At 35.9% G+C, this 13936-nt stretch overlaps 1 protein-coding gene across 1 annotated transcript in view; it reads right to left on the minus strand.

The window, feature by feature from the left end:
• N4BP2L2 (NEDD4 binding protein 2 like 2) overlaps positions 1 to 13616 on the minus strand; it is a 73786-nt gene extending 60170 nt beyond the window's left edge. Inside the window, 5 exon segments of the mRNA XM_036831188.1 lie at positions 620 to 696; positions 1081 to 1169; positions 4882 to 5006; positions 10559 to 11826; positions 13471 to 13616. Coding sequence (XP_036687083.1) covers positions 620 to 696; positions 1081 to 1169; positions 4882 to 5006; positions 10559 to 11826 — 1559 coding nt within the window. The 5' untranslated portion in view covers positions 13471 to 13616.
• Positions 13617 to 13936: the final 320 nt, after the last annotated feature.

Genomic DNA, 13936 nt, shown 5'->3' on the forward strand with positions numbered 1-13936 from the left:
GCAGAAATATTAAGATGTCTGATTATACCATGCTGCCCCAAACTCTGCTAGGAGTGTTACAATTAGGTATATGCACTATATACTTCCTTTCTAAAATTTGAAAAAAAAAAAAAAAAAAAAATCTGAATTCCAAAACACATTGATTCCCAGAATCTTGGGTATGGGATAACGGATCTGTAGCAGTAAAGATGGGAAAAGGGGAGAGATAAAAGCACCAGGTGAAAGGGTTAATGGGATCTAAAATGGGAAGGAGATGAAGTTGGAAAGGCAATGCAGGAAGTGGCCTAGCTAAAAAGCAGAGGGAAAAGTCCTAACTTTTCTCTCAGTTTTCTGCATCTCCATTAGCATTCAACAAACTGGGAAACAATGCAGAAATTCACATAAGAAAAAACAACAAACACACTTAACAAGGGACATTTAATGAAATTTAACAGTGCAAAGATCCTCAAACACCTTGCATTTAAGTCAATGTTCCTCTTAACAGAAAGTGAGTAGTAGTAGCCCCTATTCACAGGTACCAAAGATATAACAAGCAAAAGCTAGTAAAGAAATTGACCATGTAAAGGAGAAAAAAAAGAAAAAAAAAGATAAGGGATTACAAATTTTTTGAGTGCCTTACTTTTCTAATTCTTCAGGATCAAATTTCCACCAAGTTTCAGGTTCATGAAACTCTACTCTGTATCCTTTTCCTATGGCCTACACAAAAGAAAGGAAGAAAACAAAAACCCAGGGAATATGTCTTAAAGTAAAAAGATGGCAGACAGATATAAATTTCACTTAGACAATACTTCTAAATTTGCTCAACCAAGAAAAGTTTTACTTTTAAAATAATACAGTTTATAAAAATTTTAAGACCACTTAATGGACAAATTCCAATTACTATCCTCAAGTCCAGGCAAAACTAACAAGATAAACATATTGCTTAATAAGCATCATTCCCAATTTTTAAAAAACTAAGCAAATGAACACACCTCTTTAGAGAACAAGGACAAGTATTTTAATAATAAAGGTCAATGTAACCAAAATTTCAGAATATGAAAAAATTGATAATATAAAAACTCTCTCATATCTCATATTTACCATTTCCACATATGGTTTCATTTCCCAAGCTTGTGTATTAGTGTTGTCTATAATAACTGGAGATCTCCCCTGATTGATAGCTTGTTTTGCTGAAATAAAAAATAAATTTAAAAAACAAAAGCAAAAAACAGAACTATTAGATAAAAATACACAAAATAAAATTTAAACATTCATTAAGAAATTTCCTACATCCCTGTACTTAAAACCAAAACTGTGACATCTTTTGAGTTAGAGCCATGAAAATAAAAGGACTCTGCTATATTAAATGGAATAAAGAGACATAAACACATGCAATGTATATTCTCCAGACCAGATGCTGGTTTTGACAAACTAGCTGTAAAGGACATTTTGGGGTAAATATTTTGTTGACCTTAACAGCTAATAAAGACTTCAGTCTAGAGCTTTCATTTACAGAAAATGTAGGAACAAGTTACATTTGAATATGGTCTGAGTATGAAAAGAGGAAAACATTTATTGACATGGGAAGATGGAGACTGTTAAAAGAAAATGGCAATTTATAAGATAACATGTAAGTCTGATCTCATTTTGGTTAAAATATAAAGGTGTGGGAAGAGTTACTAAGACACCAAAAGTTGTCTTCTATAGGTGGTGGGAATATATGCATTTTATGCTTATCTTTATTTTCCAATGTTCTATAATTACAAATAATGCTTTTGAAGTTAGACAGACTTAAGTTAAAAAAAAAAAAAAAAAGTACTATGGATTTATCATTACTTATATACCAAGTAGCTAAATACCACAGTTCAACTGACTGGATATTTCTTAGGACTATGATTCTGAAATTGGGAGTTGAGCTAGAATGGAACTGTTCCAAACTATATCTCCCTCTCCCTATGCCATCTCTTCCCACATAAGGTGAGAATTACTGCCACAGTGAGCCACTCATAATGGCAGGAATGTGTGTACCTCTCAAGTGTAAACAGGCAAGATAATTAAGAACCCACTATAAAATTTAAAAGGCTGAGGCAAAATGCAATGATATGTAAGTTCTGCTGGGATTTAGAATTCAAACCACTAAGTTCTACACAATGAAAACACTTATATAAATGTCTAAGGGCAGACAGAATTCTAAAGGTTAGTTAAGTGGCAATGACTATGGTGGAATATCTATTTCAGAGAGGATGTCTCTAAATACTAAATTTAGAATCTAAGTCATAAATAGGATACCAAGATGCTATCAACTCCCACTGCTCCATCCCCAAACAATGATCAAAACTTCCATTTTTAAAAAAAGTATTAATTTTCCTAATCTCTGACAGGCTTACACCTCCAAGGAGTTATGTCCTACAAAAGGAGCTTATTAACCAAATAAATCTCTGATTTGCAGGAATGGGGAGATTATTCTCTTTCCATGAATAATCATCATCCAATACCACATTCCAGTGTACTCCAGGAGAATAGAACGCCTAGGTAAACAATGTTTGACTACTCAAAGAGAGTCATTTTCTTAAACAAATTAACCACCATACTCTAAGAAAGAGAATAATGACACCTTGGAGATATTTTTAACTTATAAGCGGTTAAAGATCAATTTAGATTCTTCTAATAAACATGAGGCAGATACATATTCCCAGAATAATGCCCGGCACTTAAAAGTATTCAATAAATGTTTGTAGAAAAGAGAAATTTTGCCCTAAATTAAATGTAATGCTCGTAATTTTCAAAATGTCTAATGACTGCTAGTTATCATTGCTTTGAAAAAGGTTAAAAATTACCTTGAAAAAGCCCATATTTATTATACTAATAAAACCAGTAGTTTATCTACACACCAATATGTTCAGCAAGTAGAATTCACATGGCACGAACATTTCAATGAAATATTCTAAACTAGTATTGCAAAAAGAAAAAAACGTTTCACAGAAACAAATTTCCCAGTTCACCAAAGGTATACTGGCTCATTCCACTTATCACCTACTTCTACTCCCCTTAACTCTGGGCCAATAACTCCAAGCATTTTTTGGAATTGTAACATCATCATTATTTGATTTGGGCAGTAACACTGCAGCATTTTAAAAAATCAAAAAGCATTAATATTTTAAAATATTATGCTACTCTCTTTAAATTTATGCTATTCTCTAATATATTTGGAGAAATCCTAGAACCAATACTAGGAAATAATCTTATAATCAAACTTATCTAACATTTAAACTTTTTACTCAAAAACATCCTCAATGAAATTCCTTACTCTGAAAATTGACAATTAAAAAAGAAAAGCATGTTTTTCCTGTACATACTGTACTTTAGGGTAACCTTAGTTGCTAGTTCTAGGTAAGAGGAAGTTCTTCATTACAGAAGAATTCTAGCTACTAAACACAGAAGGAATGAAAGTCCTAGAAAATCACCATTTTGCAACCTTTAATGAAATAACTGATTAAGGAAACAATTCATTGTTGAATAAAACAGGGATTAGGCTGTCCCTTTGAAGCTACTGATCTTACCATCACTAAAAATGGGACAACCATTTACTTCCAAAAAAAAAAAAAAAAACAGGTTGAACCTAATAAATCCTACAAGTTAAATGATTACCACAAGGAAGCAAACCGACAACTATAGGCTATGGGACACTCTACAGAACCACCAGCCAAGTTTCTGCAATAAGTTAATGGTACGAGGGCAAAAAGAGGGAAAACTGCTATAGAGTAACTTAATTAAAAGAATCATAAAGCCAAATGTACTACAAAGACCTTGTTTAGATCCTGATTAAAACAACTGTAAAGAAAGATTTAAGACAATAGGGGAAATCTGATTACAGACTATATTACATGATGTCAAGGAAATGGGTTTGGTTTTGTTTTTTAGGTGTGATAATGGCACTGCAATTAAGTAAGAAGATTTACTTGAAATGTATGAAGTATGATGTCTAGAATTCGTTTTAAAAAAATACTTCAGCAAATTAAAAAAGGAGGGGGGAGTGAAAGCAAAAGGGTTTAAGCCAATATAGCAATATCTTGATAAGTGATAATAATTCTGAGTGATGGGTGTGTGGGCTACAATGTAATCTCTCTACTCTAGGTTTAAATAATGTTTCATCATCAATGCATTTTTAATTTCTTTAAAAAAAGAAATTAGATTTTAGTATAAGCATGTACTTACATAGTTCTAGATCAATAGTTTTCAATCCTGACTGCAACATTAGAATATATGGATAACTTTCAAAAAAATACCGATGTTTAGATCCACTCCAAATCAACTAAACCAGAATCTCTGAGGCTAAGACTCAGGCATAAGTTTTTTTAAAAGGTCCCCAAGTGATTCAAATGTGCAGCCAAGGTTAGGAAAGAACTACTATTCTGAAATGAAAAGAAAGTGACCCATGTACCTCTAAAAAATGTATTAAGTAAATTTTTTGTAGAGTGACATCAATGAAAAAAACTTTTAATATTCATGGGCATTAATATTAAGCCTTAGAAAACATTAGCACTACTCAAGGAAATAACTTTTGGGAATATGTAACAAAAGTATCAAGAGTTTTCTGAATTTTTTCATGAGGCATAAAATAAAGTCTATCAAAATATCCTATACCTCTATCGTACCAGCTTATGTACACTATCTACAGTTTAAAAAATATTCTAACCACATTCTCTAATTTTCACAACCTCAATCAAGTAGGGCAAGTATAATTATCACTGCTTCTAATAGATGAAAAACTGGGTCTCAAAGCTCTTTCAATGGCTTGTCAAAGTCATCCAGCTGGTAAAAGTAAAAAGTTGAGAATAAAAATTCAGGTATTCTGACTCCTAGTCAAATATTCTATCCCGGGAGACTTGGCCCAAAACAAACCTCTGTTCTGGTTCCAGTCATGGGCATCACCAAGTTGATTAACATTATACCTGTACCCATCTTGATGGTGAAAATAGTCATCAGTGCTGAACACAATGCCATCACGACTCTGACCAAGCAGAATTCTGTTAATAAAAGAAATCATAAAGGTGCCATTTACAATATAAAATCTATAACCATCAGAAATAAGCCACAAAGGAAAGGTTATTAAATGAATTTCTGGTACATACTTACAAGTATATTGCAGATAGACTAGCACAGGAGCTGAAACTTAAAACAGCTTTCAGATTTCAAACATCACTTCACACTTAAATCTACACAGTAATAGCCAGTAATAAAAACTTTTTAAAGTGGCTTTTGTATTGCAACTTTTAAAAACACTCTTCAATCCCAAAATGATGTCAACTATTATCCATGATTTAACTTTAGTGAATTTGTATTTGGTGTCTAAAATTGCCTAAATTTAGTGCAACAGGTAACCTAAAAGACAAGTAAGCCTAATAAGCAAGCAATTTACCTGAGGAAAACTATATTTGACTGAAGACAGTTTTGATAAACTCATTCCTATGAAGCACAAACATCTATGACCTGAAAGTGGAACTTGAGGTTTAACGCTGTGAAACAACCTATGATCCTCCAGAGTAAAATCAAATTTAAAATTTTTAAGAGATTAAATTACTAAATGAAATTAATTACTAAATGCTAAAGAATACACTCTAAGAACAAGGCAGTGGTAATCAAGCTTTGTTCTCACAATATGATACCATCTTTAATTCCTAAGCACATGAGAGACTGACAAGTGTTCAGAGTGTCAGGGAGTTCCCATAACCAGTGACTCATGAAAGAGACTGGAGGTGTGCTGAGAAAAGAGAAAAGACAGTAAGAATAATTTGGATCCAACAATAACAAAAATATTTTGTTATTTATCTTCCCTCCCTCAACCATTAGGCAATTGGATATCATTCTATTGGGGTTGGCCAAAAAGTTCGTTGGGGTTTTTCCATAAGATGTTGTAAGATGTTACGGAAAAAACCCGAACGAACTTTTTGGCCAGCCCAATATAATTTCTTTTTGAGATGGGGAAGGGAGTAGAAGGTGGTAGAAGGGATGATACTGTCCTGGGATGATTCAAGAATACTTCCTAATAAAAAGTAATAGGAAGGATTTCAACTATTAAGATAACAAACATCTCTCCTTTCCTCAGGTTATAATAAAATTGTATATATTTTACAATAAAAATAAAATCACATATATAAAAGTTTAAAATTTTAATATACATTTTCACTCATAGAACTATAGTTCAAATTACTTCAAATAAACCAAATTAAAGTAAATGGTTTAAATTATTTGTCTGCTTGTTTGGGAGGCTGGAGTTGGATTTCTTTTTTAAGCAGCCATAATTTTCCCAAAATATACCATCTAACACATTTGGCATCTTACTGCTTATAAGAGATAACCCAGAATATAAAAATGCCACAATATTAGTATTCCAAACCGAAGCTCAATCACCTAAAAAGATCTTGATCATCATCAACCATATGATACCTAGTTACACTCAACAATACCAGAAACTTGATACCATCTTTCCTAAATACCTTATGTTTCTTTTCTTTTTTCTCCTGTTCTATAACTTTATTAGGTGATCTTTCAGATGTTAATAATAACATACTACAAGAGCACAGGAGCTTTTGTATCCAAGAAATGTTTAACCTCTTCCAAATAAAAAAAAAGTGGGGAGGGAAGGGACAGTAAATCAATTTACATCATTAAACCAAGTCAACATCAAACATGAGTAAATCTCAATGAAGAATATCTTAAATATATAAATCATAATTAAAGCAAGTAATTTTAGCTTGGAGAGACTTTTTCCTCCCAGACTGCTCACACATCTTTTCAAAATTCCCTGAATTATCTCCAATATACCTGTATCAATCTAGATATATCTGATATCATACCAACCATTTGAACCAAAAATAAATTATTTAAGAATATTAGTATTTTCAAAATTCTTATAGTCAGATTCTATCAGAACCCTCACAAGTTAAGACAGGTACTAAAATGGATTCTCAGAACATCAAAATTTACAACTTTGAAAAATCAAGTATCTAATAAAAAATTCAGATGTGGTCCCACTGGCCACTTGATTTGTATTTTTTCAAAATTGCTATCTTTTTTGAGGACCTAGTATGTGCCAATCATCTTACATATATACATCTATGACCGCATCGAATTCTCACAACAACCTTGCCAATATGGTATTAAATCCAGAAAAGCAAATAATTTCAGCAATCAGGCCACCAGAATTACATAAATAGTGGTGGGAGAGCCAAACCCAATGGCTTACAAGATCCCTGCCTCCTGGAATTCACGTCCTTATATAATCCCCTCTCCTTGAGTGTGGGTTTGAGTCAGCAACTAGCTTCCAACTAACAGGATATGGAATTTCATTTCCAAGATTAGATTATGGGGGAGGGCAGGAAGTGGCTCACTTTCTCTCTTCACATTGTGAATGCGGAGAGGCCCAAGTAGCAAAGAACTGAAGGGACTCTCCAGCCTACAGACAGCAAGGAACTGAGGCCTTCAATCCAACAGCTCACAAGGACTGAGTCTTGCCAACAAGACTTGTGAGAGATATTCCATGCAGATCCTCCCCAAGACAAGCTTTCAGTCCAAAACACAGCCCTAGCCAACATCCTGATCATAGCATTGTTAGAGACCTTGAACCAGAGGCACCCAGATTCCTGTCCTTCAGAAACTGTGAGACAATAAATGTTTGTTGCTTTAACAACTCAGCTTTAAGGCAATTTGTTACACAGCCATAGAAAACTAATGCACTCTGTGCTTATAACTTTCACTTAAGTAAGAACAAGTGAATCATATTCTTTAACCCTCATTTTGAGAACCCTATTCCCCCAAATGGTCTACTACAGAGTTAATTTTCATATTTTATTTTTTTAATTTCTAAGAACCATATATATTTTTGTAATATATCATGTACATTTAAAAATAGAAGTGATTGGCTTCCCTGGTGGTGCAGTGGTTAAGAATCTGCCTGCCAATGCAAGAGACACGGGTTCAAGCCCTGGTCCGGGAACATCCCACATGCCACGGAGCAGCTAAGCCCGTGCGCCACAACTACTGAGCCTGTGCTCTAGAGCCCGCGAGCCAGAACTACTGAGCCCGCGTGCCACAACTACTGAAGCCCGCGTGCCTAGAGCCCATGCTCTGCAACCAGAGAAGCCACGACAATGAGAAGCCTGCACACCGCAACGAAGAGTAGCCCCCACTCGCCGCCAACTAGAGAAAAGCCCACGTGCAGCAACGAAGCCCCAAAGCAGCCAAAAATAAATAAATTTTTTTTAAAAATAGACGTGATTTTCCCAAATAATTCTGAGTAAAACTGACACTTCATGAACCCTTTACCTCCTGACGTACTGAGTGGCCTTGCATACCCCCCTGGTCCAGCTATCAATAAATAAAAAAATAATGCTGTCTTGTGTAGCTTATGCTACATGCTCAGAGTGGTAAAGGCAAATCCTACATGAGTTCAGAAGGAGGATTACTGAGGGGTGAGATGAGAAACCAAAACCTCAAAAGTGGAGGCATTTAAGAGAACCTCTGAATAAGTAGAATCCTGAGAACAATGAACGGACAAGTATTATATCTCCTGCAGTGGACGGCAGGGTACTAGTCCAAGCGCAGAAGGATATGAAGATAGGTAAGGACTAAATTAAGGAAGAAAGGGACTTAAATACTATCCCAAAAGAATGTGAAATTTATCTAACCCCCTATAACTCATTACCACATAGCAATACTAAACAACGTTATCTTTTAACGTTATCTTTTAACGCCCCAAATCAGTTCAACTCTGATCCTCCAAATCTTTATTCCTTTTTTCAAAGCTCACTTGGAAAGCTAAATCCTACACGAAACCATTCCTCACTAGAGAATATGTGGCTTTATATCCAATCCCAAACAACCATTTCTACTTCATTCAAAAAAAGTACTGACCTAAAGAGAGACTCCTGCTTCTTTAACCAAGCTACTCAAAGTCAGGAGTCAGGTATAGGGCTACACATGTGATAAATATTAAAGTGAAGGATTAGGTAAGAAACACACTACCATTTACATCCCCAGTTTGATCTCTTATCAGTTTTTGTAACTTCTCCCAAGTCCTTTAACCTGAACTCATTCTTTTTAATAGCCTGTACTCCTTCTAAAAAATGAAAAGACTATAATTCATCTCACAACACTGTTACATATGGAAGTACTCTCTAAGTTGTAAATGATAACATAAATGGTATTTGCGACTGTAACTTCCATTCTTATTATACCTAATTCCTCAAATAAAGAAATATACATATTATATATAATCACCTCTGTCATCTCCCACTACAATTATGTCTCCTTGAAATTTTTCTGAATTACCACCACACTTTATTCACTTTCAGTTTCAACATACTCCAATACGTTGTTCCAAACCTAATCATTCTTTCTCACATTTATTCTGTACCAGAAGCCCTCGCTAGGAGATCTCTTCATCCAATTTCCAAATTTCAACTTTTCTTTTCTCTGATATTATATTCTATATCTAGAAGAATGCCCATGCTTGTAAGACAACTTCACTCTTAATTTCTATTCTATCTAAAGAAGCACTGAAATTTCATTTTCTCTACAAAATCTTCACTGCAAAGGAATCAAAATACATAGACTTAAATTCAAATTCATTTACAAAATCACAGCTTACAATCTAGCTTGAAATGTCTGCATCATAATTTAATCTTTCTCCAATTTCCTGCTTCTGAAGAAATTTTGTTTAGGTGGTTCAGAGTGTCTTGCAAATAAATATAAAACATTTACAAAATGGTTCCTTGGACTTTTTTATCCTCACCCAAAGACATCAAATAAATTTTCTTTTTCTCCTTATCTAGCATAAATCTTGAATCATCCTACATAAACTACAAAGAATTTATATTGTTTTTCTTTGTGCTATTTTTCACAACTGCACAAATGTACTGGAATGCATCAATATTCTGTTTTTAAAATGTAAACAAAAACAGGAATTTTAAACATTTTGGCACACGATAAAACATCATCAGTTCTAACTCCATTAATTCAGATATTGCTCATTTCAAACTCCTTAAAGAAACCAAAAAAGGTTCTCTCTGTCAATAATGGTATGAACACAGCACAGTTCTTAAGACACACTCAAAATTCCCTTCCTTGGGTTATCTCATTTGCTTCTCACAATAACTCCAGAAAAATAAGCATTACTCATTTTATTAACGGCGAAACCTGTCCAAGGTCACTAAGTGAAATAACTGAGCCAAAGCCCAAGTCTTCTACCCATGAATTCAACTCCTCCTGAATAGCTGACTTAAAAGGGAAGGCCAGCACAGTTCTCAAATAGCATTTGCTTTCGTCATCGTCCTAATTTTACATGGTGAATCTATATTTAAAGCCCTTAGCAGAATCTTAACATAAATATATATGCCAATTATCCTTTCCTCTATCAGAAAACATCTTCTAAAATATTTACCATCAGATGCCATTCTCAAGTATAACAAATTAAAGATTTTTTACTAGAAACATAAAAGCATTTGCCACTGATTACAACTATCATTTATGATTTTTAAGTAATAAATTACCAAGTATTCACTTGGTATCCTTTACTTACCGAGACAATGTTGTTTTCCCAGAACCAGGCAAACCTCTTAAAAGAATAAGTAACTTCTGCAATTTATTTAACTTCTCCTCGTGAAAATGCTGGTTCATAAACCTGTCAGTTCCATTATGCTTGTCCACAGAAGGATCTTTCCAGCATCCTTCACTGGTTTCATAGAAACCAATATTCGCATATTCATCTTGCACAGTGTAGCCATTTCTAGAGGGATGGTCACTACTGGTAATGTCACTACGGTCAGTATATTCATTGTTCTGATCAAAAGTCAAACAATTCCAGTTAACATGACAACTATTTACATAATATCCATTTTGCATCTGAAAGCCATCTTGGGCATGGAAAATATTTGATGATGGATTTGGTGGAACGTTGAATCTTTGAATATTTAAGTGATAGTTAAAACTGGGAAGATGAGGGTCTTGTGGTACTATAAAAGAACGCATTGATTGCCACTCAGGCCTGAAGGAAGTAAATGAATTGCCACAAAAGGTAGGTATTACTTGTCCATTATAAGGATATTTACCTGGCTCATTCCGAACACACTGCTGATAACCCTGCTGATAACCCCAATATGACTGAAGGGCGCTGGTAAGATCTCTCTTCTTTTCTTCTTCAGACTTTAACAGATTATTATGGCCCTGATAATATGGAATGAGTTGTTCCTCAGAGGGTTCACGTTCCTTACAACTGCTTTCTGAATCACCTTTTTCATTTTCAAGCTCTTCAATTTCTTTGTAAAACTGGAATAATTCATTGTCAATCTCTGATTTTTTAGAATTAAATTTCTGTTTCTCTTCTCGTTCTCCTTTCCAATCTATACCACTGATAGTGCCGCCTTGATTCCTCCTTTCATTACATTTCTTTTTCTCAGGGGGTTTGTAAATGGGTCCTATAAATGCTTTACTTGTGCTATATATCTCATCATCTGTGGATACCAATGGAGGACGTGTAGCCCGTAAAACTTGTGAATCAACAGAATTAATAACATCTGGCCTATTACCAAACATCTCATCATGCACAGGTTTCAGCAAATTTGTAGTTTTGGTTTTGTCCTCCTGAGGATACCTATGTCTTCTGACATCAGTGATGGTCACAGGGACCCAATCATTTCCAGTTTTCTCTTGCTTTCTCTGAAAATTAGCATTACCATGATGGGGGAAAACATATGCCTCTTCAGTAGACTTCAATTTCTTATAGCATGGTTCACTTATTAGTTGTTCCCCATGTCCCATGGATTTAGCTTCAATTTCACCATAAGGCATCTGAGGAGCAAATAAATCACAGAATTAACAGCTAATATTTAAAAAAATCTAAACAAAACTTTCCTCAGAAACAACAGGAAATAAACTTAATTTGATATAAGCATTTAATAACATTTTCCCAAAATGCAAAAATTATAAAATTGTAATTTTATAGCCACTTACTATTGTTATGACATTATGATTTAAAGAAGGGGTCTCACTGAAGGTAAATAAACATTCTCTTTTTAAAAAAGATATATCTCATCTTTAATCTAAATGATATATTTCTGAATTTAGAGGATGTAAGCAAGAATTTAAGCAAGCTCGGAAAGCTGAATCAGTAATATATATTTTGATGATATAGACATACAACTGTATATTAAAAGGAAGAGTAAGGACTTCCCTGGTGGCGCAGTGGTTAAGAATCCACCTGCCAATGCAGGGGACACGGGTTCGAGCCCTGGTCCGGGAAGATCCCACATGCCGCGGAGCAACTAAGCCCCTGCGCCACAACTACTGAAGCCCGCGCGCCTAGAGCCCGTGCTCCGCAACAAGAGAAGCCACCGCAATGAGAAGCCCGCGCACCGCAAGAAAGAGTAGCCCCCGCTCGCCACAACTAGAGAAAGCCCTAGCGCAGCAACAAAGACCCAACGCAGCCAAACATAAATCAATAATTTATAATAAAAAATAAATTAAAAAAATAAAAGGGAGAGTAAGTCTGGCAACCAAAGTGACACATATCCAAACTGGTTGTGATAAATAGCATCATAAACGTCTTCCTGTTTAAAATCACTAGGTCCTTAAGCAAACCTCAGACAACCACATCTCATTAGCAATCAAACGTCAAATTAACTCCAATGTCAGTCTTTATGGGTCCTACTCTTACGAGTAGTGTAAAAGTGGTTTCCAAGTGGGTGTATTACGTTAATTTTAAAGAAAAAAATAATAATTTCAGTTGTACTGAGAATAACGGAAATATGTCATATTGTGTTTAAAAAATAAATCTGGCAACTCCCCAAACCAAAGCCCTCATCTTTTCCAGATGGTTTGTCTATCTCGAAGATAAATTCTGCTTCCCTTGAAATTTTTTGGGGGACCCTCAATAGTACAATTCAGAAGCCTGTGTTAGTCAATACTTCATTCCGCCCGCTCTCTGGTCTTCCCTTCTCGAACACGAGAGCAAAAGGAAAGGGCAAAGCGACGAACCAGAATGACACAGGTAGACCCTAGAGAGGCTGAAGGAAGATACACCTGGAGAGAACGCCGTCCTCCCGGAAACAGCCCCGTCCCAGGCCGCTTCTCACCTTCTCATTTCCTCATTAGAAACGGCAGAAAAGTCCCAAGGAAGAGAAAGGAGGTTGCATTAAGAGAGAGAGGCCTATACACGACCTGAACCCTAAGGCCTCCCGACCTCCAAAGAGGGCAGCCCGGGCAAAAGAGCGTCACCCAATTTCTCTATCCCAACGGAGACACGTTCAGGTTCTGTCTAGGAATTCCAAAGAGCTCCGAGGCCGAAAGGTTTACTCCCGGCTTCTACGTTTACGGCTAAACGAAAAGGTTCAGGCAAGCGCAGGGGGAGAACCCAACTCGCTAATGGAAGAAGGAAGAAACCGGAAAACGTCAACACCACAACCCCACCTCGCCGAAAATGGGATGTCTACTCACCTTACACCACAGTTCTGCATTGACCTTTACCTCTCAATAAAGAAGGTGAAAGAAGCACTGAGACACTGCCCAAAGCAGAGACCGGGAGGGACTAAAAGCCCGGCACTCAGGAGCGGAGCAACAAGCCTGCCCTCCGTACGCAAGATGGCGGCCACCTCACGGTTGCCCCGGCAAGAATTACGGATTCTCGCCAGGCATTGTGGGAATTGAAGTCCGGCTTTCACACCCGGCCTGGAAACTTCAGCCTCTCCCAGAATCCATTGGTTGACATACGCGCTAAGGGCCATAAACGTAGACCGGAACTAGTTCTTAGGTTGGCGCCGGGAGGTTGTTTAGAAATAGCAACTTCGACTAAGAAAGGTGGCGACCTGCTTTTTAGGGCCGCCCCTGAAGGAAGAGAGACTGTGAGTGCCTGGCTCCGCAAATAGAGACATAAGCGGCTCTCAGTGCATGCTTTTAAGGCTTT

This window comes from Balaenoptera musculus, chromosome 18 (assembly GCF_009873245.2).
Source record: "Balaenoptera musculus isolate JJ_BM4_2016_0621 chromosome 18, mBalMus1.pri.v3, whole genome shotgun sequence".
Taxonomy (NCBI): domain Eukaryota; kingdom Metazoa; phylum Chordata; class Mammalia; order Artiodactyla; family Balaenopteridae; genus Balaenoptera; species Balaenoptera musculus.